The following is a 21,370-nucleotide window of genomic DNA, read 5'->3' as shown; positions in this document are numbered from 1 at the left end:
TTTTAACTCTGGGAGCTCCTGTATTTTGGCGTAGGACCGAGTGTGATTGAGAAAATGTGTGGATATTTTTAGCCAACCAGTCACTGGCCTGAGGGGACAGAGGCTTTTTTTTTGGAGCTGTTTCACAATGGACCTCTGGTTCCATGCCCAGGAGAGACTTCAGATCCTCACTGAATCAGCTTTCATCTCCTCCACAATGCTGCTGTTTCCTGGTTGGCAATACAAGGCTTGCTCCATTACTCCCATTTCCTCTATTGTTGTACTGGTGATTTACTGCAGGGTTTCCCAAACTCGGGCCCGGGGCCCCCCGGGTGCACGTTTCGTTTTTTGCCCTCGCACTACAGAGCAGATTCAAATAATCAAAGCTTGATGAGGACTTGGTTATTCAGGACGGAGTTTGGGGAAGCCCTGATGTATTGTAAGACATACTATTGTGTTTACAGTGGTGTACTATAGACTGGTAGAACAATTGAGTTATTATATTAATTCACAGACATGCACAGTTAAAAGTGAAATCTATCAACCAAAGGAATTGGCAAATAGAAACAGGCACAGTAAGTCTTTTTGATTTGTAGTTTGACTGGGAAAACACCGTAACTTCATCATTTCATTTGAGTGAACCTGTGTATATACCACCATCGATTCAACCACAAATGCTACAGTGAGAGTTACGCTAATATTGTCCTTAGCATTTCCTTGCCTATGTATTATGCAGTGATATGAAGCTGTGAATATTTCTCTATGACCAAATGATCCTTCCCTGACCTGACCGTGACCTCTCATATACTTTCCGTTCCCGACGTTCCCATGGACTTTGCCTTTTTCTTCCCACTTTTATGCCGCACTGATTCCAATTACCAGCAGTGGCATTCCCACAACTTGTTTCACATGTGACAGATCAAACAGACAGACAACCAGACTCTGCACCCCTCCTCTCCTCCTCCTTCCCTCCATCCTGCTCTTTGTCTTGACTGTTTCCCACGCGGGCCAGCTGTTTGGACTGCTTTAAATGTCGCCTCACAGTGCATTCTGGGAGCCGTGGATGGCTTGGCTGAGCTGCTTGGATTGTGCTGATACGACTAGGCTTAAGGAAAAAAAGAAGAGAACCCCCCCCCCCCCCCTTCCTTATCCCCCCCACGTCAAAATATCTTGTCACTCAGCGAGTCTACTATCTTGTTCATTCCAAGCGTCTGTCTTCACCACTCCTATTGGGAGGTTAAGCCCTGTCGAGAAGGCATCAAAGCTCTCCTCAGAAAGTGGCTCGTGTCATAGAGCTAAACAATCAGCTTTGATTGGATTTCTATCCTGTCTTATTAACTCTCAGACCAGGGAGCCTTAGCCAAAGGCATGATGCTAATTGCCAAAACAAACTGAAAATGCTCCCGTGGATCAACACTGACATCCGGTCCTGCTTACGTTTGGGTTGTTGTACTGCAGTAAAGTATTATGACATTTGATAGGGATGTTTTCTGTTTGGCAATAGGGTTGACCTCTCTCTGTTTCTCTATTTGACCTGGTCATGGATGAGTTCAACTAGATTCCATTTAAATGTAACCTTTTTTGTAAGACTTTTCTTGGTTGTACATGATAATTCCCTGTGTGTGTTTTAAAGCCGAAACGCTTTGGTTCTGCTTTTAACAATAAAGAAGCTTTTATTTACTGAATTCCATTGTCCTCCAAAAGTTGCTGAATCTCCTCTCTGTTTATCACGTTTAGCTGAATTTGAGTATCATTCACTGGACTGGACTGGACTACTACTAATACTACTATCGCAGTCATTACTATCACTACCATGACAAAACACCTGAACCAATCACACACATGTTCTTCAGAAACTGTACCTTGTCTCGTTCCCTGTCTTTCAGATGGCTCATCTACACTGTGTCTTTCGTCTGTGCGGGAGCTCCCAGCCCAGCTCCAGGACCTGTACCAGCAGGGCTTCTCCCTGGTTGCCGTTCACCCCTTCATTCATCCCTGTGGTTCCAACGCAGTCAGCCCCCAGCACCAGCTCTACAGGGCCGTGCTGATCCGACTCGATGATGGGTACGGGTATATACACATTGCACTTATTCAGAGCACCTACATTGACATAATTAGCATAAGCCTTATCCAGGGTCAATTCACTTGTGTTTACGTCATCTTTGACATTACGTAATATGTATATTACCACATGGATGTAGACATTGGTATTACAGAGGTTGTTTTGGGGATAGCTGTCACAGGGCTGTTGTTTTGGGCTAGCTGTCACAGGGCTGTTGTTTTGGGCTAGCTGTCACAAGGCTGTTGTTTTGGGCTAGCTGTCACAGGGCTGTTGTTTTGGGCTAGCTGTCACAGGGCTGTTGTTTTGGACGTTAGGAACCAAATAATCTCTTTCCAAGCTTTTGATGCTCTGGGCCAACATGTGGAATGGGCCAAAGTCACAGCTGCACCCCACATCTGCCCTCCTCCCTGGCCCCTGTCAGTGTTGCAAACCCTGGGTGAGAGTTAGGTTGGATCAGGGTATGGTTTTATGTGAAGGGCATGGCGGGGTGAGGCTGGTGGTGGTGGTTTCCGGCTGAAGCCCTGGCTGGCGTGCCTCGCGTGGCCCGTGTTCTACCAGCTGGCTGCTATGAAGAACAGCGGTTTCATGTGTGTTTACCGAGTGTGTTAGGCCACATACAGTTCTGTCTCTGGGAATGACTGCCTGTGTGAAGTAGAACCAGACAACCACTAGTCACTTTCCCCACAGAGCAGTTAGAGGGGCAGCAGTTAAACCTCTCACCCTCCCCTCTTAACAGTGTTTTATGGCCTGGTCTGTTCTCTCTTGTGGATCCAGAGCCCTGGGGTCGGACAGTGACGCCAGACTCCATAAATCCCCGGACTCTCCCCTCGTTGAATTATGATCCAGGAATTCACCTCGAGTCATTCCAAACATGGACAAATAATTCCTGCACATTCCTCAGTATATTGGGGTTTAGGCTCCTTGCCCTGTTGTTCTTGTTTAGCGCTTCCTGGTTGCCTAGTGTTGTCTTGAAAGGATCAAACCATTTGGCTGGTACAGGTGGAAGGTTTAGTTAGTTGTAAAGCACAACAATCCATCCACTCAGGTAGCTCTTGCCTTCTTTCTAAAGACAGCCTGTGCCCCATTAATGAGCTCCTAGGATCTAGGGAAATACATCACACCTCTCTCCCACTGTCTCTACACAAAAACCACTCACAAACAAGTTCCAGACCCTAATCCTATGCTGGTAGCACATAAATATTGATTCTGTATGAAAAGGGATGGATGAATGGGCAGCAGCATGGGGTTTTTACACACCGACATGGTTGCCTTCCTCTGGAGGAAAAAAGAGAATATGAGGAGAAGAATAGAAAGCAATAGAGAGCGAAAACAAGATCACAGCTGGAGTGTGAAAGAGCAGGAGTTAGAAAGAGGAAAGGGCTGCCATCCTTTGATGGCTCCGGCCAAACCGTCCTGCTTTATCACAGCGTCTGTCACCGTGGAAACGGCTGCTCGCATCAGCACCAGCCCGTGGGAGGGGGGAGGGGGTATAATATATGTTTTTTTATCAACCAGGTAGCATCTTCCTTTCCTATTCCCTTGTCAGTCCCTTGAATCAGGGAGCCAAAACTGCAGATGACAGCACAACCATTCATCACTCTCCCAAAGCAAACAGACCCAAAAGTGTCTTCTTCGCTCTGCAGTGCGCTATGCGTCAGCTGGAGACAGACAGACGGAGAGACAGACAGAGGGGGAGAGATAGTGTGTGTGCGTGTGTGTGTGTGTGATAGAGAGATGGAACAGGGACCAGAACAAGAACAGCAGCTAGGCTAAGCTTAGCAGCAGCTGGATGTGCTGTGTTTAGTATGCACACCATGTCTCTTTGGATACAATCCCAGCCAATTTTCTACAGTATTAGCCTCAATTGTAAAGCATCAGTGAACAAGGATATAGCTGCACAGTAGTGTGACATTGCAGAAGCTTCTAGAGCCAGGAATTACACAGGGGCAGGTAGCTTATATAGAGCTGGGAGCCAGTATTGTTCATGTTAAACACTCACCTGGAACTGCTATTCGGTTCAAGATACACTCTCAAACTTTTGTATAATTTCAGCCGGTAGTTTTGAAAGTGGAGCTCATGAGCCAAAAGTGGTCCCCTTTATTTGTGTACTATGTCATCAAATTGGGTACTACAGTACATCATTCATTTTGTATGCTATTTTATGTCCTGCAAATGTTGTTTTTTTCAATCCAATTTGTACCATACGTTCTGAATTTGTTGTGCTTAAGATCCTGGAGTGCATCTTTAAGTAGGCCATAACTTTAAAAGCCTGTTTTCTCTGACTGTGATTTGTCGCCGGTGACCGTGGTAACCTGCTCAAATCTTACGGAACAGAGAGAATGGATAGGACCATTTTAATTTTCAAATGTCAACTGTCAAATTTCCCAATGTTCAATTTGGTTGCAGCGTAGCCGGGTTACAGTTCAGCAGGCAGTGTCTGATGGGATATATTCATCATCTATTGGATAATTGTAGAATTCACATGCGCACAGGGAGAGAGCTGTACGGACCAGAAACCATTAGAGGGCATTCGTCCGATGAAATTATTCATGACTCTGTGAAAGCTGACATTAGAAAAGATGTGCTCTATTATTAAAGGCCAGGGATGAAAGATTGCTAATCACAGGTTCGATGGTGGATCCTAACCGAGCCGTTGTCATGGAGATTGTGGTTTTTGAATTGCAATTTTGGCGCCCAATGTGGGGGCTTCTGGGTTTAAAGCTACATACTGGGATTCAACAAACTTCCAACACGCCCCACCATATATATCAAGAATTAAAATAACCATCCCCAGATTCCAAATCCCAGACTGTGCCTTTAATACACCCTGTGGTCCGGGACACAGAACCTTGAACGGTTGAACCTGACTGACAGTGCAGCTGAATAGATAGCAGCAGCAGCAGTCTGCATAGAGAGTGGGAAGTCCGGCAGACGTACACCCAGGAGGAGGCTGCAGTCAGGCCAGCTGCAGGCTGGAGCCAGGCATGCGTTTGACACTTACTCTAGCCACATGTGGCCTGGTGGTTGACAGCAGAGCTGTGGGGTTGAATGCAAGTTACCTGTTTCACACCGAGAAAATGGACTGCAGGTGATTTTTTTAAAGAAGTCCGTGCCTCTAGGGAGGCGATGGGAGACATTTTGAATGTACTTTTCTCCCATTTGTCCTTTATGGATTTGAGCCCTCCTCAGGTATACAGATCCAATCTGCTTTTCATGATTTCCAATAACAGAACGTGGAAAAACGAACAGCAAGAATTCAGCGGTTTTCCTTTTATGTTGAGGCTTCACGGTACTGTGAAATTCACAGCAAGTTTGCAAAAACCTCTACCTGATTCAGAGCATCCAATGTGCAGATTTTCCTTGACACAGTTTGCCACTGACATTTGATCTGGGATAAGTTGAATAATGATGGGGGACTGGCGTGACGGTGACGTCTGAATTCTGTAGGGTTGTTGTTGACTGTGAGAGATGACTCCGGGTTCCCGCTGTGTTGTGAAGTCCGTGTGACAGAGAGAGCGAGCTAGGTCTGGGCTGCATGTGATAATGTTTGAAGTCTCATTACACACACACACACACACACACGCTGTGGCGAGGGTGGAAGGGCCCCATCCGTGTTGTCAACAGGATGAGAGGTGAAGCAGAGCGATGGAAGCTGGGGCATTGGCCTCCCCCAGGGCTAACTGTAGGATTTCCTCCAGAGAAAATAGAAAAATACATATAAATAGATTCCATCCACCCACAATACTGATAAGTGGAAAAACCAGACCAGATTTGTATTTCATTGAGTTTCCTATCGGACCCTAATGTGCCCCTTTCAATCCTGATTTGTGTCTACGTTAAGTGCTTATTTTTTTGTCATACAGGCCAACAATTACATTAACATGGCTCATATGTGATTTATTAATATGGATGTGCATACATTCTTTGCATAAATCCATAAATACTTAATTTCCAAGGATTTCAATGTGCAACCATTTCAGATATGTATTACTGAATGTGGTATATGTCTGTATCTTGTAAGACTGAAATGAAAATGAAATGTGTTGCTCCTCTCTCTCCTACTGTGCGGGCTGCTACTGCAGGTTGGAGAAGAGCCAGTCGAGCTGTGCTCCCTACCGTCTGCAGCTGGAGCAGTGTCTGTCTACCGACCAGGTGCCCACCCCTGAGCTCATCCAGGGCTATGTCAAGAAGGTGAGCCTCAGATAAGGCCCTGTTATACCATTGAGACGAGCTGAGCCGAGCCAAGCTGTACTGAGCTGGCCAGGTTAGTGGTTAGGCATCCACAACTGTGCTGGAAAGGACATCGATGTGAACGAAAATGTTAAGTTGGCACAGTTTTGTTCGGGTGGCAGGATAGCGTGAAAAGGGTATAGTGGACTCCGATCACGGACACAACTGACCAGCCTATAGGTCCTAAAGACTCTGTGGCAAAAACATCTTTGTTGTCTTTATCTTGACTTGCTTTCCACAGCCAGTAGACGAGACAGCCCTTAGTTTTAATAAAACATTGGTGAGTGGAAATGGGTTATCAGTTCAGCCGGCCAGTCGCCTGAGGACCACAGTTTCATTCGAACCTTCAAACTCTCGGCTCCTGGAGCACTCGCTCTAATATCTGGAAAATAGGAAATATGTAGCCTATGGAGAACTGGAATGTGAAAGTCTTTACAGAGGCCTGCTCTCCTTCTCAAGCAAGCTGATGGCCATGACCATATCATATTAGGAGATATCACAGACGTCTATTAAACGCAGAGAGACTTGTCATTATAAATAGCAATGTAACAGAAACAGGACGTTTACCTGTTTCTCTGACCTGAGCACGTGCAATACACAGTAGTGTGATTCTCCATTCAATGCGGACCATTTCAAAGGCTATCCATTACCTTCACACCTGAGTTAACACACACACACACACACACAACAGTAGAAATTATCCCTCTCCCTCATTGACTGGCAACGTTACCCTCAAATGAGATACAATATTTTTCTTTTCATCTTGCCAATTCCATTTTGCAATTTGGGAATAAAATGTGCAAGTGCTGAGCGAACGTTCGATAGATATTAAACAATCTAGCTAGGAAACGATGGGACTGTTTTACAATTTAATTTCATAGAGGATAACCTGTGATATGGCACCCATGCTGATTTGATTTGGATACTCCTGGTCCCCGGCTGCAGATAGCAGAATGTACAGCCTCTGGCTGGATCTTATGACCGAATGGGAATGGAGAATGGCATCATTAACACTGCTTGACAGTTAACATTTCAATTTCATTTTGATGGAAAATCCCAATATTGACATAAAATGCCAGATGACAATGAAATGGGAAAAGCAATGCTTGATTTGGGATGCAGTCCTGCCAGGGCTGGAGCCATTGCAATTCAATTTGAATGGCTGATGGTGGGAAGAGGGGTGGAGGGAGGGGGAGTGGCTCTATAATTATATGCTAATACCAGGTATGTAAACAGTTCCCCTGAAATCCATTTGGTTGATAAAATAGGGAGTTAATTAGGGAAATTCAGGGGGAAAAATAGCCATGTAAATGGTATGACTTAAAAATGTGGGCTTATGTTCTAGATTGTGTTTCAAGGTTATCACACATTTTTTAGAAAGTCCATTGAGCACTAGCTAAAACGTTGATCTTGCTCATGATTAGCCAACATGAGCTTAAATGACAGTCCATCATAAACAGAGCATACAGTATGAATAGTTGGTATTATTAAATAGTATTTGTAAAAGTCAGGTCGTCCACCGATCTCTCTAAGGTGTTTTTGTGCTATCTGTCTCTCCAGCAGATCCAGGAGGCTGCAGACCAGGGGGTCATGTTTGTGGGCTTCATCCAGGAGCCGTGTGGGGTACGAGGTACCCAGACCAGAGAACCAGAGACGCCCTCCCTCTCCCTCCACTCCAGCCCCAGTTCCGTGCTAGGCTCCCTGAGCAGCCGAAGCCCCACTAGCCCCCGGACCAATGGAGAACCAGGAGCCCAGGAGCAGGCGATGGACACTGGGGGCGATGAGGACCAAGGCTCCTTATGTAAGGGTGGGGAGGGGGAGGACCAGACTCGGGACACGGGGGGGAGTGAGACTGCTGTCGGGGAAAGCAACCATGATGGGAGGTCCTCTCTTCCCATAACACCATCCACAGAGAGCGAGCAAGATCATGATCAGGATGTTATAGTGGAAGACACACTGACACACAACAATAACAAGACAAACTTTGTGGAACTGAAGGAGAAACCAAGCTGTCACACTCAGAGAGCCAGTGGTGAGTATTGTCAGATTTCCATTCGTTACTATGTAATTGGATTCATATACAGTATGCCAGGCAAGATTCAACTTGAAACAGCATAAATGGTTCTTCAATTTCCTCACACTGTGGTGCAGCATAAAGTGGGATTCAATTAGCATATTTCAGCATCTTAGAATACCAGATGGACAGCTCTTCTCTCTCACACACATTCTCTTTCAACCCCAGTTGGAAAACGTGGTCATAAAATGTGCATGTGTGTTGAATACACCCCTCTGTGCGTGTGTGTATGTGTGTTGAATGCACCCCTCTGTGCATGTGTGTTGAATGCTCACCTGTGTGTGTGTGTGTGTGTGTGTGTGTGTGTGTGTGTGTGTGTTGAATGCACCCCTGTGTATGTGTGCGCCCACACATGTTTGGCTCCCTGTAGACACAGCACCCTGGTCCATCTGGACGTCCCTCCAGTGTGTATTGCAGTGAGATAATCCCCCCCCCCCCCCCCACCTCATTCAGCCTCCTCCCTCATCCCCAAACCTCCACAGTCCACACCACCACCACAGCATAGCCAGCATGGTGTGTGACCATGTGCCAAGTGCCCTTGTCCTCTTCGCTAATGCTCTCACTGCTGAAATTGACACAAAGTCTCAGTTCTGGGTGGCTTTGCCCCTATAATCCTCCTGACTTCTGATTCTGGAGGTGTACAGTAAGCAACAGCAGAATAGGGAACAGGTTCACAAGCCCACAGTCAGAAGGGAAACTGGGACATGAAACTGACATGCTCTAAAATGATTGGTTATAGAAACTAGTGCTGAGAACATTTCTGTGGGATCACAGGTGTGAGAGGAGGAAGTGATGGTATATAAAAAGACAGACTGGACAAACATCACAACGGTCACTCACACACATCATTATTGGTGTTACCTCTTACCACTCTCCAACTAAAAATCATGTTGCAGAGAAAGCTGTCCGGGGACTGTTAGTCCTGATTAAATCAGTGTTGAGGAGGGTGGATTAGCAGAACAGATGCTGTCATGTTCAACAGTGGTTCTGCACAGTACACATTATCAGTTAGGATTATGGGCCTGACCTTGTCACTTGGACAGGCATCCATCAGGCCAGACTTTTTAAGGGACCCATTTGGAATGTTGTAATTGCGTTCAGGCGCTCGTTTACTCGTTAGTCGTCAGTTTTCTCAAAGGATTGGACCACACAAGGTATCGTCTCATAGCAGGCCTGTCATCTGATATTTTCCATGTGACTGTGGCCTGGCAGGTCTCAATAGCCAATACACCCTACTGTGTGTTATCGCCATCCAATTCTCAGGGCAAGTCAAGGGCGACCCTAAAATATTTGTTTAACTCTGAGGCCCCTGATGCTAAAATTGCCGAGTCAGTTGCGTTTTGAAGTGGTCATCGTGTGGGATCTGATGGGTACGAATCCCTGGATTATCTTCAACTCCAGGTTATACCTCTACCGTAACTCACGTTTAACCCTTTGCATACAAAGCTAGCTGTCAAATGGAAATAACAAATGCCACAAATTGTTCTAAGTGTTGTTATAAAATGTATGTTATATATTTTACCACGATTATCTCATCTTTAAATGCGTTCCCATTGAGCTGTCTGGTTTAATCAGGTGCATTAGTGCCAGGTCTCTGTCAGCATAAATTATAAACGGTCTGTGACACATTGCAGACGCAGAGCATTTAGTGGGATGGTGAAGATAGCAGTCCCTCAGAACCGCTGGCCTTGAACGAGTATACATCAACTTTAATATTATGTGAAAGCCTCATTTTAAATTCACTCTTTTTGGTGGGAAACAAACAGAAAAATTAAGATTAAGTCCTCCCGGGTGGCGCAGTGGTTAAGGGCGCTGTACTGCAGCGCCAGCTGTGCCATCAGAGTCCCTGGGTTCGCGCCCAGGCTCTGTCGTAACCGGCCGCGACCGGGAGGTCCGTGGGGCGACGCACAATTGGCCTAGCGTCGCCCGGGTTAGGGAGGGCTTGGTCGGTAGGGGTGTCCTTGTCTCAACGCGCACCAGCGACTCCTGTGGCGGGCTGGGCGCAGTGTAGGCTAACCAAGGTGGCCGGGGGCACGGTGTTTCCTCTGGCTCATTGGTGCGGCTGGCTTCCGGGTTGGATGCGCGCTGTGTTAAGAAGCAGTGCGGCTTGGTTGGGTTGTGTATCGGAGGACGCATGACTTTCAACCTTCGTCTCTCCCGAGCCCGTACGGGAGTTGTAGCGATGAGACAAGATAGTAGCTACTACAACAATTGGATACCACGAAATTGGGGAGAAAAAGGGGTAAAAAAATTCAACAAAAAAAAATAAAAAAATACAAAAAAATAGAAAAATTAAGATTAGTGGAGCGACTTTGTTGTAATGACTTGGCTTGGTTTTCAATAAGTTTGTAGTTCCTCCGACGTATGCAGGGAGAGTTGTGATGCATTTTTGTCATTCAGTTGTGATTCTGTAGCTTTGAAGAGTGGAAAATGACAATATTTTGGGAATTTGGTGGCCAGCTGTCACATCAGTCAGACGTGGCAGAAAGGAAATGGTTATAAATGATTCATTCTTCCTGGGTGTCTGACTGAATGACTGACAGAAAACCAGAGCAACTGAACCATGGTCCCCTCTGATGTAGTGTGTGTGTGTGTGTGTGTGTGTGTGTGTGCGTGCGTCTTTTGTGAGTCTTTGTGTGCGTGGGAGTCTAACACATTCTGGCCCTCCGTCTGGTTCACATAGGGATGGCAGATATTAGCATTAAAAAGAGAAGATTATGCCGCACTTCATTTAAATGGCTGCTGCCAAAACAAAAGTCCATTCAAATGTGTATGCATTGGTCCATATTAAAGGAGGACCATTTCAATTGAGGCACAAGCCTTTGGTAGGGGATTGTGTGAAAATGACGAGTCAACTCTGTTATGTGTTATTAATCACCTCCGTTGTGGGGTATGAGTCAACTCTGTTGTGTGTCATAAATCACCTCTGTACGGGGTATCAACTCTGTCACATTATAAATCACTGTTGCGTGGCATGTTTTATGTCAGCACAATCTATAGCGACGGAGATGGAGTGTTCTGTGTTCTCAGGGGTGGAGCTGCTAGCCCTGTTCAACCACCCAACTGACCGTGAGGGCCAACTGAAGTACTACACTGGGAAGGTACCGCTGAGGGTTCAACTCCGTGACGAGGGGGTCAAAGGGGTGGAGGCCAACTGGCTGGATCACATGACTCAGCACTTCAACAACGGGGCCTCGCTCGTTGATGGATACTTCCACCTGGGCAACGACAACGGTAAACAAACTATCCAACGTCCACTAAATGTTTTTACACACAGTACTTTTTAATGTAGCATCTGTTCTGCTGTGGTATAGTACTAGCAAAGTAATTGGCCTCTTCACAATTTCACAGTACTTATTTCATCTGTCTGGCAAACCTCTTATTTTGTTCCACATTAGTAAATCATGTAAAAGATAAATAATAACAAGACAAAGGAAATTCTGACTTAGCTATTGCCAAAATATCCTGTCCCCTGTTCAGTCTGTGCTGTTGTTGTTCTGGTAGTGCGCTGTGCTACTCATCTACTGCACATTGCACTCCATATCTAGACCCTGGGGCATGACACTTAATTCTGATGGTGAAGAAAACCCTCAACCTGAGTAAATAAGAGTCATAATTCATTCATCTCCTAAAGTGAACGCATCAGCGCCTCTGAAACACAGATAATTAACCTGATGGCAATTGAGTGCCTCCTTGCATATTTTATCTCTTTAGAATGGGGTAATGAACCGCGTTATTATAATTCCTTGTTTTCTATTAGGTTATTCTATGTGTGGTTAAGATATGTGTGGCTAAGATATGCATCTTATATTACAGCATGAGTGTATTATAAAAATACATATTGGCTAAGCCGTGTTCTGCAGTGATCTGGAAATGTCAGCTCTCTATCAGAAGTAGCCTGTCAAGTGCACTGTATCGGGAACAGCCTGTCAATGCATGCCTGCCAAACCCTTTTCAAACAGACAAGTTTGTCGAGATGAACGTTAAGTTCGTGTGACCCTCTTGGGAACTGTGCATGGTAGGATATCAAAGCCAAGGACAACATCACGTGTTTGTTCCTAATTACATCAAAACGGAGGAGCGTCTGGTTTTAACAAGCCTGAGAACCCATGGCCGTGCAGACGAATCCAAATTTAGCACCTCTTTGAGATCCATTTGTGAATACATTAGAGCATGAGAAGAAACTCTTGTCCCTGGCGCTTCAGACCGTCTCCTCTCTATAAACATCAAGGGCATTCTGGGACGTGAAGCAGCACAATAAAAGATGCAGCGTGTCAGTGGCGATGACACTCGGTTTGATTGGCGATTACAATGACAATCACAGCAGAGCACCAGAAGTGCAAAATAAGTGTCTCTGATTGTCATCGTGTCCTCTGTCTCGGATGTCGTGCAATGCAACTGTTTACTAATGCTCTGCATGGTCCTGTTATGCCTTGTTTCCTGAAAGTGGTCTTGTTGTTAAGCTCTTCCTCTGAACTGTTTGGTAGTGCATCTACTTTCCCAATGTCCTCCCACTTTACATGACATCATAGGCCTACCAAAGTAACAACCCTAAAACAAGCCAAGCAAATGTGGTTACCGGTAGGCAGTTACCCCTTTTAGGTTCTCTTTGAAAACAGAATTAACAATGATAATAACTATGTATGTCCCTGTACCTTCTAGTTACAGAGGAATCATCTCTCTGCAATGTAAAGTTTCCCTCCATTGTTCTGAACTTGTTTCGCTGTTGTTTACTCCTACAGTCCTACGCCTCTTCGAATACATATTCATGACTTCCCCCTGCTCGGCTGGCCTTTTGCTAAACCCGGCGCTACCTCCCGACTGTGGCTGGCTGTCGACAGCCTGCCTGGTATGGTCCAGGGGAATACCACACATGCTGTCTCTCCTCCTGCTCTTCTGCCCTCGCCCCTGAAGAGATGGGTTTCCATGGTGAAGCTCACTGAGGAGGCAGGGAGGTGGGGGGGGGGGAATAAGTCCTGTGTAATATCCCGGCGTGGCTAGGTGGGATGGAGGCGGGAGACTGGTGGGAGTGGATTCAGAGAGACCTCGCCGGCACGGAGGGTCGGATATTAGTTTGTTATTGAATTTGCAGATCGTGGCACTGGTAGGCGGCTCCTGTGTAATGTTAATGGCCCCGCCACCCTGCGGCGTCATGAGAGGGGCATTAAAGATTGATATCAGGCCCAGCGTGTCACAGTGCCCATGCCGCCCTAAGGCACGGCTGGAGTTCTGAGGGGGAGCGATTTGTTTACTGGTGAATTGACACTAATGGTGTTGGTGGGGAGTTTTTCTTTGTTACACTGAGCTTATGCTTTCTCCACCGTGACAATGAGGATTTGTAGCTGGCGCTGTGAAACATTTGAGCTATTCATATGCATGGCAGCTAGCATAGTGCTTAGCTTTCTATATTCAGGCACAGCCGGTAGAGAGAGAGAGAGAGTTCCCCAGAATGAAATTCCAATAAGGTATTACAACACAGTGAACAGAATTGAGGAAAGTTGTGCTGGCAATTTTTATGGCCAAAGATTGGTTGTGCAATAGGGCTTGAAGGCGTGTGTGTGCGTGTGTGTGCGTGTGTGTGTGCGTGCGTGTGCATGTGTGTGCGTGCGTGCGCGAGTGTGTGTGTGTGCGTGCATGTGTGTGTGTGTGTTTGCGTGTGCGTGCGTGCGTGCGTGTGTGTGCGTGTGTGTGCGTGCGTGCGTGTGTGTGTGTGTGTACGTGTGTGCATGACTGAGCAGTGGTGCAAAAAGTACCCAATTGTCATACTTGAGTAAAAATAAAGATACCTTAATAGAAAATGACTGAAGTTAAAGTCAACCAGTAAAATACTACTTGAGAAAAAGTCTAATAATATTTGTTTTTAAATATACACAAGTATAAAAACTAAATGTAATTGCTGAAATATACTTAAGTATCAATAGTAAAAGTATACATCATTTCAAGTTCCTTATACAAAGCAATCCAGACGGAACAGATGCAGTAGCGATGACCAGGGATGTTCTCTTGATAAGTGTGTGTAATTTGGAGTCTTGCTAAGAATTCAAAATGTAACGAGTACTTTTGAATGTCCGGAAAAATGTATGGAGTAAAAAAAACAATAATTTTCTTTTTGAATGTAATGGAGTAAAAGTTGTAAAAAATTGAAATAGTCATGTACAGATACCCCACTTAAGTAGTACTTTAAAGTATTTTTACTTAGGTACTTTACACCACTGACTGTGTGTGATTTTGGATGAACATACCTTTGTGTAAGGCAGGGTACAGTATGTAATGTATGTAATATTCCTTAAAACCCTAGCTATAACCAGAAGTCTGCCCGGTAAGCACAGGTTTGTGGCCCCTAGCCTCCAAACCTTTGGCTCATAGGAGGAAAGCCTTAGCCAATCCACACTTGAGGTTGACTGATTATGATTTTTCAACGCCGATACCAACTATTGGAGGACCAAAAAAAGCCAATGCCGATTTAATTGGCCGATTTAAAAAATAAATACATTTAAAAAAATGTTTTTTACAATATATAAATATTTGTCATAATGACAATTACAACAATACTGAAGGAACACTTTTATTTTAACTTAATATAATACATCAATAAAATCAATTTAGTCTCAAATAAATAATGAAACATTTAAATAATGCAAATACAAAGTGTTGGAGAAGAAAGTAAAAGTGCAATATGTGCCATGTAAAAAAGTTCCTTGCTCATTACATGAGGACATATGAAAGCTGGTGGTTCCTTTTAACATGAGACTTCAATATTCCCAGGTAAGAAGTTTTAGGTATAGGACTTATTTCTCCCTATACCATTTGTATTTCATATACCTTTGACTATTGGATGTTCTAATAGGTACTTTAGCATTGCCAGCCTAATCTCGGGAGTTGATGGGCTTGAAGTCATAAACAGCGCAATGCTTGAAGCATTGCAAAGAGCTGCTGGAAAATGCAGGAAAGTGCTGTTTGAATGAATGCTTACGAGCTTGCTGCTGCCTACCAACGCTCAGTCAGACTGCTCTATCAAATTATAGACTTAATTATAATATAATAACACACAGAAATATGAGCCTTAGGTCATTAATATGGTCAAATCCGGAAACTATCATTTCAAAAACCAAACGTTTATTCTTTCAGTGAAATACGGAACCGTTCCGTGTTTCATCTAACAGGTGGCATCCATAAGTCTAAATAATGCTGTTACATTGCACAACCTTCAATGTTATGTCATAATTACGTAAAATTCTGGCAAATTAGTTCGCAACGAGCCAGGCGGCCCAAACTGCTGCATATACCCTGACTCTGCTTGCACAGAACGTAAGAGAAGTGACACAATTTCCCTAGTTAAAATAAATTCATGTTAGCAGGTAATATTAACTAAATATGCAGGTTTAAAAATACACTGCTCAAAAAAATAAAGGGAACACTAAAATAACACATCCTAGATCTGAATTAATTAATTATTCTTATTAATGCTTTTTTCTTTACATAGTTGAATGTGCTGACAACAAAATCACACAAAAATGATCAATGGAAATCAAATTTATCAACCCATGGAGGTCTGGATTTGGAGTCACACTCACAATTAAAGTGGAAAACCACACTACAGGCTGATCCAACTTTGATGTAATGTCCTTAAAACAAATCAAAATGAGGCTTAATAGTGTGTGTGGCCCCCACGTGCCTGTATGACCTCCCTACAACGCCTGGGCATGCTCCTGATGAGATGGCGGATGGTCTCCTGAGGGATCTCCTCCCAGACCTGGACTAAAGCATCCGCCAACTCCTGGACAGTCTGTGGTGCAACGTGGCATTGGTGGATGGAGCGAGACATGATGTCCCAGATGTGCTCAATTGGATTCAGGTCTGGGGAACGGGCGGGCCAGTCCATAGTATCAATGCCTTCCTCTTGCAGGAACTGCTGACACACTCCAGCCACATGAGGTCTAGCTAGCATTGTTCACTCTCTCTAATCCACACACATTAGTAACCCCACTCTTTCTATATCTCTCCTTCTCTCTCCGGATTCCTGTCTGTCCCGTTTGAAAATATAGATAAGCTGTCACAGCCCTGTCTCCTGTTCTCCCCGGCAGTGATAAGCGCATGTTTAAGTCATGTCAGTAACAGACAGGACTTGGGGCAGGCTCATTCGATTGCTTCTGCGGTCAATTAGGCTTTAGATTCCCCTCTGTTTTTTTACTCCTCTTTGTCTCTCCTTCAAAGTCTATGTCAACCTAGCATCAGTCTCTTTGTCACTTAGTGCCTGTCTTCAGTCCACTCCCCTGTCACTGGTCGTCACCGGTCGTCACCTGTCGTCACCTGTCTTCAAACGGTCGTCACTGGTCGTCACTGGTTGTCACTGGTCGTCACTGGGCCCTAGTTAGGTTGGTGCTCCGTGTCAGTTGGTGTCACAACTCACGCCGCCATTGTCACTATCTCTCAGTACATCTGTGTCACTCTGTCTTTCAGTTCACTCGCTCTGTCTTTCAGTTCACTCTCTCTGTGTCAGAGATAGTATGTGCACGTCTCACTCAGTATGTTCAACCTCAGGTGCCTGGAGAGGATAGGCTAGTCGATGAGATTACATTGTCCCATTGCGAATGAACATGTGTTTCCCTCCAAGCTTCTGGTTCACTCACTACATTGTCAGTCAAGACTCAACTCAAAATGTTATGCTGTTATTTGTGTTGGCACTACATATCCTCCAAACCTCTCAACCCCACAGTAACTCAGTGTCTGGCAGCATCATGCCAAGAGCCAGCATGTTCCTCCTAAAGCAAAGGGACCCGATCCCTGTGTGCATCTCACCTGAGTGATCCCAGTGCATCGGCAGGCCAACCCAATCTCCAAGAGGGCTTTCCAATTACACGCCAAGCAGGGAGACGTCTGATGAACAATGGATGGGGGGGGTGGGGGTGTAAAGGAGGGGTAGGGTGGAGGAAGGATGGAGGGAGGGAGGGCGGGCGGGAGAGAGGGGGAATGAACAACGACAATGTCTGTATTTGAAAGGAGCCAATAGATGTCTGAGAGATGTCTTCAATTGAGCGCGTCCAGCAGCCTTAAATGGGTTTTCTGGGGGGGAAATAAAGGACCCTGTCATCCCTCCCTTTCCAGCCGGCCCTCGTTCCCCCATTATTAGGGCAGAGTAATGAAATGTGGAGTGTCTCATGGTGGAGACTGGGCCGCACCAACTCTATTAGTGTGTAAATGGTACAGGAGTAATGAGAAAGCACTCGGGCCAACTGAGAGCCCTGGTCTGAAGGGCAAGAGGTTCCGGCACACTGCTCAATGGAATCAAAAGAAATGCGGGCTGGAGAAGAAGCTCACCAGCTCGCTAATGTTCCTATCCCAATCATGCCCAAACTGGGAATGTTACCCTTGTCCATGCGGTTCAAATGAAATGGAGTCTATAGAAAAGCCATTTTATGGTACCATGGCCCTGTCTTGGTGTATTAGTCCTAACATGTAAATATCTACAATATGTCAACGCATATAATTGTTTTCAGATGAATCGTGTTATGCTTCAACAATCTGTCCATAATGTCTGTCTGTTCATCTATAATCTCTCCAAGCTTCTTCCCTGAAAGAAACACTCTCTCTTGTTCTGTCATAGCTACACAATCCATATCTGGCCCTTGCTTATACAAATGGTCCATGCTGCAGCCCTGCCTGTTAATAAATGGCCCAGTGTCTGTGGGTTGCTGGTTGGCTGTGTAATGTCATTAACTTCCCTCTCTTCTTTGCACAGCCTAGAGGCCTGGGAGCCAGACAGACAGACACCCTCCATTCTGTAAATACTAACTCCTTCATGGCCTCCCTCTCCATTTTCTACAGATTTGCAGCCTAAGTCGGTGGAAAGCGTCTTCATCTTCCAGGAGGGGACGGAGGGCGGCGACCAGAGCGTGACCACCACGTACGACGCCATCGTTGTGGAGCAGTGGACTGTCATTGACGTGAGTGGGATTTTTTACATGGCTCGGAGCGTTTGAGTGTTTAATGTGAGAGTCATCATATGGAAATATTCCCTCTAACCATGGTGGCTATGGCACGTGTCACGATGGCTTGATGGCTTATCTTATCAGCAGCAAACAAGCCCTTATCTGGCCAGCGATTAAGTCCCCAGTTTGCCAAATCCAAGTTGGAAATGGATTTCTGTCTACTTCTGAAGGGTTTGAGGCTTTTCTATATGACTGTGGTGTGTGTGTGTGTGTGTGTATCACTGTAATCGAATTTAGAGTTTGAGGCTGTCGAAGTGTGAAAAGACTTTTGTCCCCTAAATGTGACTGGAAAATTGTCCAGCTCAGAGAGGAAGTCGGCTCACAAACACAGAATTTAACCCTTGAAATCAAAATACTCTTAACCCTTTAAAATTAGTAAAGAATTCAGACTACACAATATTTGCCGCCTTAAAATGTCATGTTTGTTCAGCGTCCCACACCACACAAAAACCTAGGCGCTTGTGTCTTGTGACGGTTATACACTGTACGATTTTGAAAATCTTGGCGTATGTAGGTATCTTTATGTTAATACTGTGGTAAAGATACTGCAATAATGTCTTAATTAAAGACCAGTAATTATTTTGTCAACTACTGAGAAATAACATGGATTTTATATACTTTTTTTAAACACCTTTGGAAGTTAATTGAAGGACAAAGCAACAATGTGTAACAACTTTAGATGTTCACATTATAGTTCCAATGAATCCAATCAAAAGTGCTGGCCAGGACTTTATCAAAAGCAATTTTGCTCGACTAATCTCTCCTGAAGTTAGCTTGATAACACTATTTTACAAAGGATGATCAGACTTCATACCCGGCACATTCATTATGATAACTCCTTAAAATGTATATGCAAATTATCCTCACCACTCATTGTCGTTTCGGTGCCAGAATAATTACTTTAAAATTATGCAGAATATTGATTGGGATATTTTTCCCCAGCGCTCTCATTCCCATCTTGCTGAAAGACTGACAGGTGGTTGGATTTATGAGCAGCGAAAACAAGAAAACAGGCTGGTTCACTGAGAATTCAATCAATGTTGTTGTGTTGAAGCAGGAAGTGCAGCTTTTCTGAGAGATTTTGTTTTCGTATGGCACAGAACATGTCAAAACTTCTGTTTTAATTGATAGCAAACTTCTAAAACAAATCTGACTTTTAACCTAAATGAGGAGTTATTACAGTATTATTTTGCGCGGTATTCACAATCACGTTGGTAGAATGTGGTATGATTGGTACAGTGTAGATATGTAAAGCTTTTTGTGGCCAAACTGTTTGGTCTGTAATCTAGAAAGTCAGACCTTCCTCAAATGTCACTTTGTGGGAGAATGGGTCATTTCGACAGCAATGTATTTGTTACTTTACATTCACATTAGTCAATATGTGTTCACCATATAAGAATGTATACGTTAGACCATTTATTAAAGAAAAGTAAGCCTAAATAATAACTGTACAGACGGTCAGAATTCTGCGGTCTAATGGATGGACATTCTACTTTAGCCAATCAGAAACATTCTTCACATTTTCTTCAACAAATGACTGTGCTCTGATGAAGGTCAACTGACAAATACTCGGCTGCGATGAAAGAAATTTTCATCTGACTGGAAGTGTGCAAAGACTTTTTCCTATTTCTACAATAAATGACTAAATGCGCTGAATAGGACATACAGTAGATGTGCATGGAGCCCACCAAATGAATAACTAGACATAATTTCCTACACAAACTAAAATTAGGACTGTGCTCCCGTCTCTCCTATCAAAAGGAAAATCAATATGAAAGTTCAGCCTTGGATATAATGCAATGCCTCCCCTCATCACTGAGCTCTTACAGCTAGCTGTAACAAGAAGTTCCTCCTCGAATCCGATATATTCTTTATAGATTTTGCAACCTTGTTATTAGTTCCTATTGATGGAAGGGAATGAAATGCTTAGTATACCGGCATGTTAGTGTATTTCTAACACTCTCATAGTTTCTAGATAAATGATTTAACCAATAACATGCGTGACAACTGAAAACAACAGGAGGTGGATGTGTGTGAATATCCTTTACGATAGCACTACTGCTAATATTTACTGCCTAACTGTGTCCTTTGGGGATTTGGAATGCATGTGGTGCAATGTGGTCAACATTTGGGTTATACTGTACATTACTTGGAATTTTATGAGGTGTTCTACTTAAGTGACAACGCCAGAGAAGCCGGTGTTTGGAGGATATATTGGCACGTGGGTTGTTAGGCCCGAGACGAAGTCGTGCCAATATATCCGCCAAACACCGACATCGGTATCACTTTTATGCAATGATATACCAACACATTAAAATAATGATATACATAATTGTATTAAATACGTTATTTCGCAGATTTTTTTTTTAGACCAATTCATCCTTCCACAAGATATAGTCCTGATCTAGGGTTGCTACCCAAGCCGGCTGGTCATTCATTCGATTGCCAGAGACGCGACCCAGTCGTTCAGTCTTTTTGTTTTGTATCTATGGACGAGACCCAGTTGTTTGTTCTAAATGTTCTATTGCCATACTGGCTGGCAACGTTCTTAGCCGTAGTTGGCTAGCTAACAAGCAAGGGATAACTTAGAGTCACGTCAAACAGTGCAGCCAAAGTAGCTGCATTTTCACTTGTTTAAGCTGTTCTCTAGTTACATTTATTTGTATACATCCATAAGAATGAGCTAATAAGGCACGATCAGGACACTATTGTTCAGAGCTAGCCAACAACACAGCTAACACAATCACTTCAAACGGAAGCTGGAAAGACTGCAAACAAGCTGCACTTTATTTATTTTGACCTGTTTTCTAATGACCTTTCTTTGTATATATCCATAAAAAGGATGCTGATTCGTGATTGACTGGCTGAAAACCTGCATGTCTGTCTCATTCCGACAAGTTCTTTACAATGCGACAGCTGGAGATCAAACTTGAACATTGAAACAATGTTGCGAATGTCGGAGACAAACAGGGAGTTTATACAAATATCCGCTGTTGACAACTAATTGTTAGTCTAAAAGAAATGTGAGATAATGTC

General features: G+C 44.3%; 1 protein-coding gene across 4 annotated transcripts in view; it reads left to right on the top strand.

Annotated features, from left to right (window-relative positions):
- Nucleotides 1-21,370, top strand: part of LOC110515384 (raftlin) — a 65,250-nt gene that overhangs the window by 29,450 nt on the left and 14,430 nt on the right. For 3 of the 4 annotated variants that reach the window (XM_021594312.2, XM_036973147.1, XM_021594305.2), the window contains exons 3-7: nucleotides 1,866-2,043; nucleotides 6,124-6,232; nucleotides 7,832-8,303; nucleotides 11,376-11,579; nucleotides 18,171-18,289. In XM_021594312.2, coding sequence (XP_021449987.2) covers nucleotides 1,866-2,043; nucleotides 6,124-6,232; nucleotides 7,832-8,303; nucleotides 11,376-11,579; nucleotides 18,171-18,289 — 1,082 coding nt within the window. The remainder of the gene's footprint in view (nucleotides 1-1,865; nucleotides 2,044-6,123; nucleotides 6,233-7,831; nucleotides 8,304-11,375; nucleotides 11,580-18,170; nucleotides 18,290-21,370) is intronic. The other variant, XM_021594320.2, reaches the window with a different exon arrangement.

The sequence above is a fragment of the Oncorhynchus mykiss genome, chromosome 3, assembly GCF_013265735.2.
Source record: "Oncorhynchus mykiss isolate Arlee chromosome 3, USDA_OmykA_1.1, whole genome shotgun sequence".
Classification (NCBI taxonomy): Eukaryota; Metazoa; Chordata; class Actinopteri; order Salmoniformes; family Salmonidae; genus Oncorhynchus; species Oncorhynchus mykiss.
This window is presented reverse-complemented; position numbering and strand designations above follow the sequence as displayed.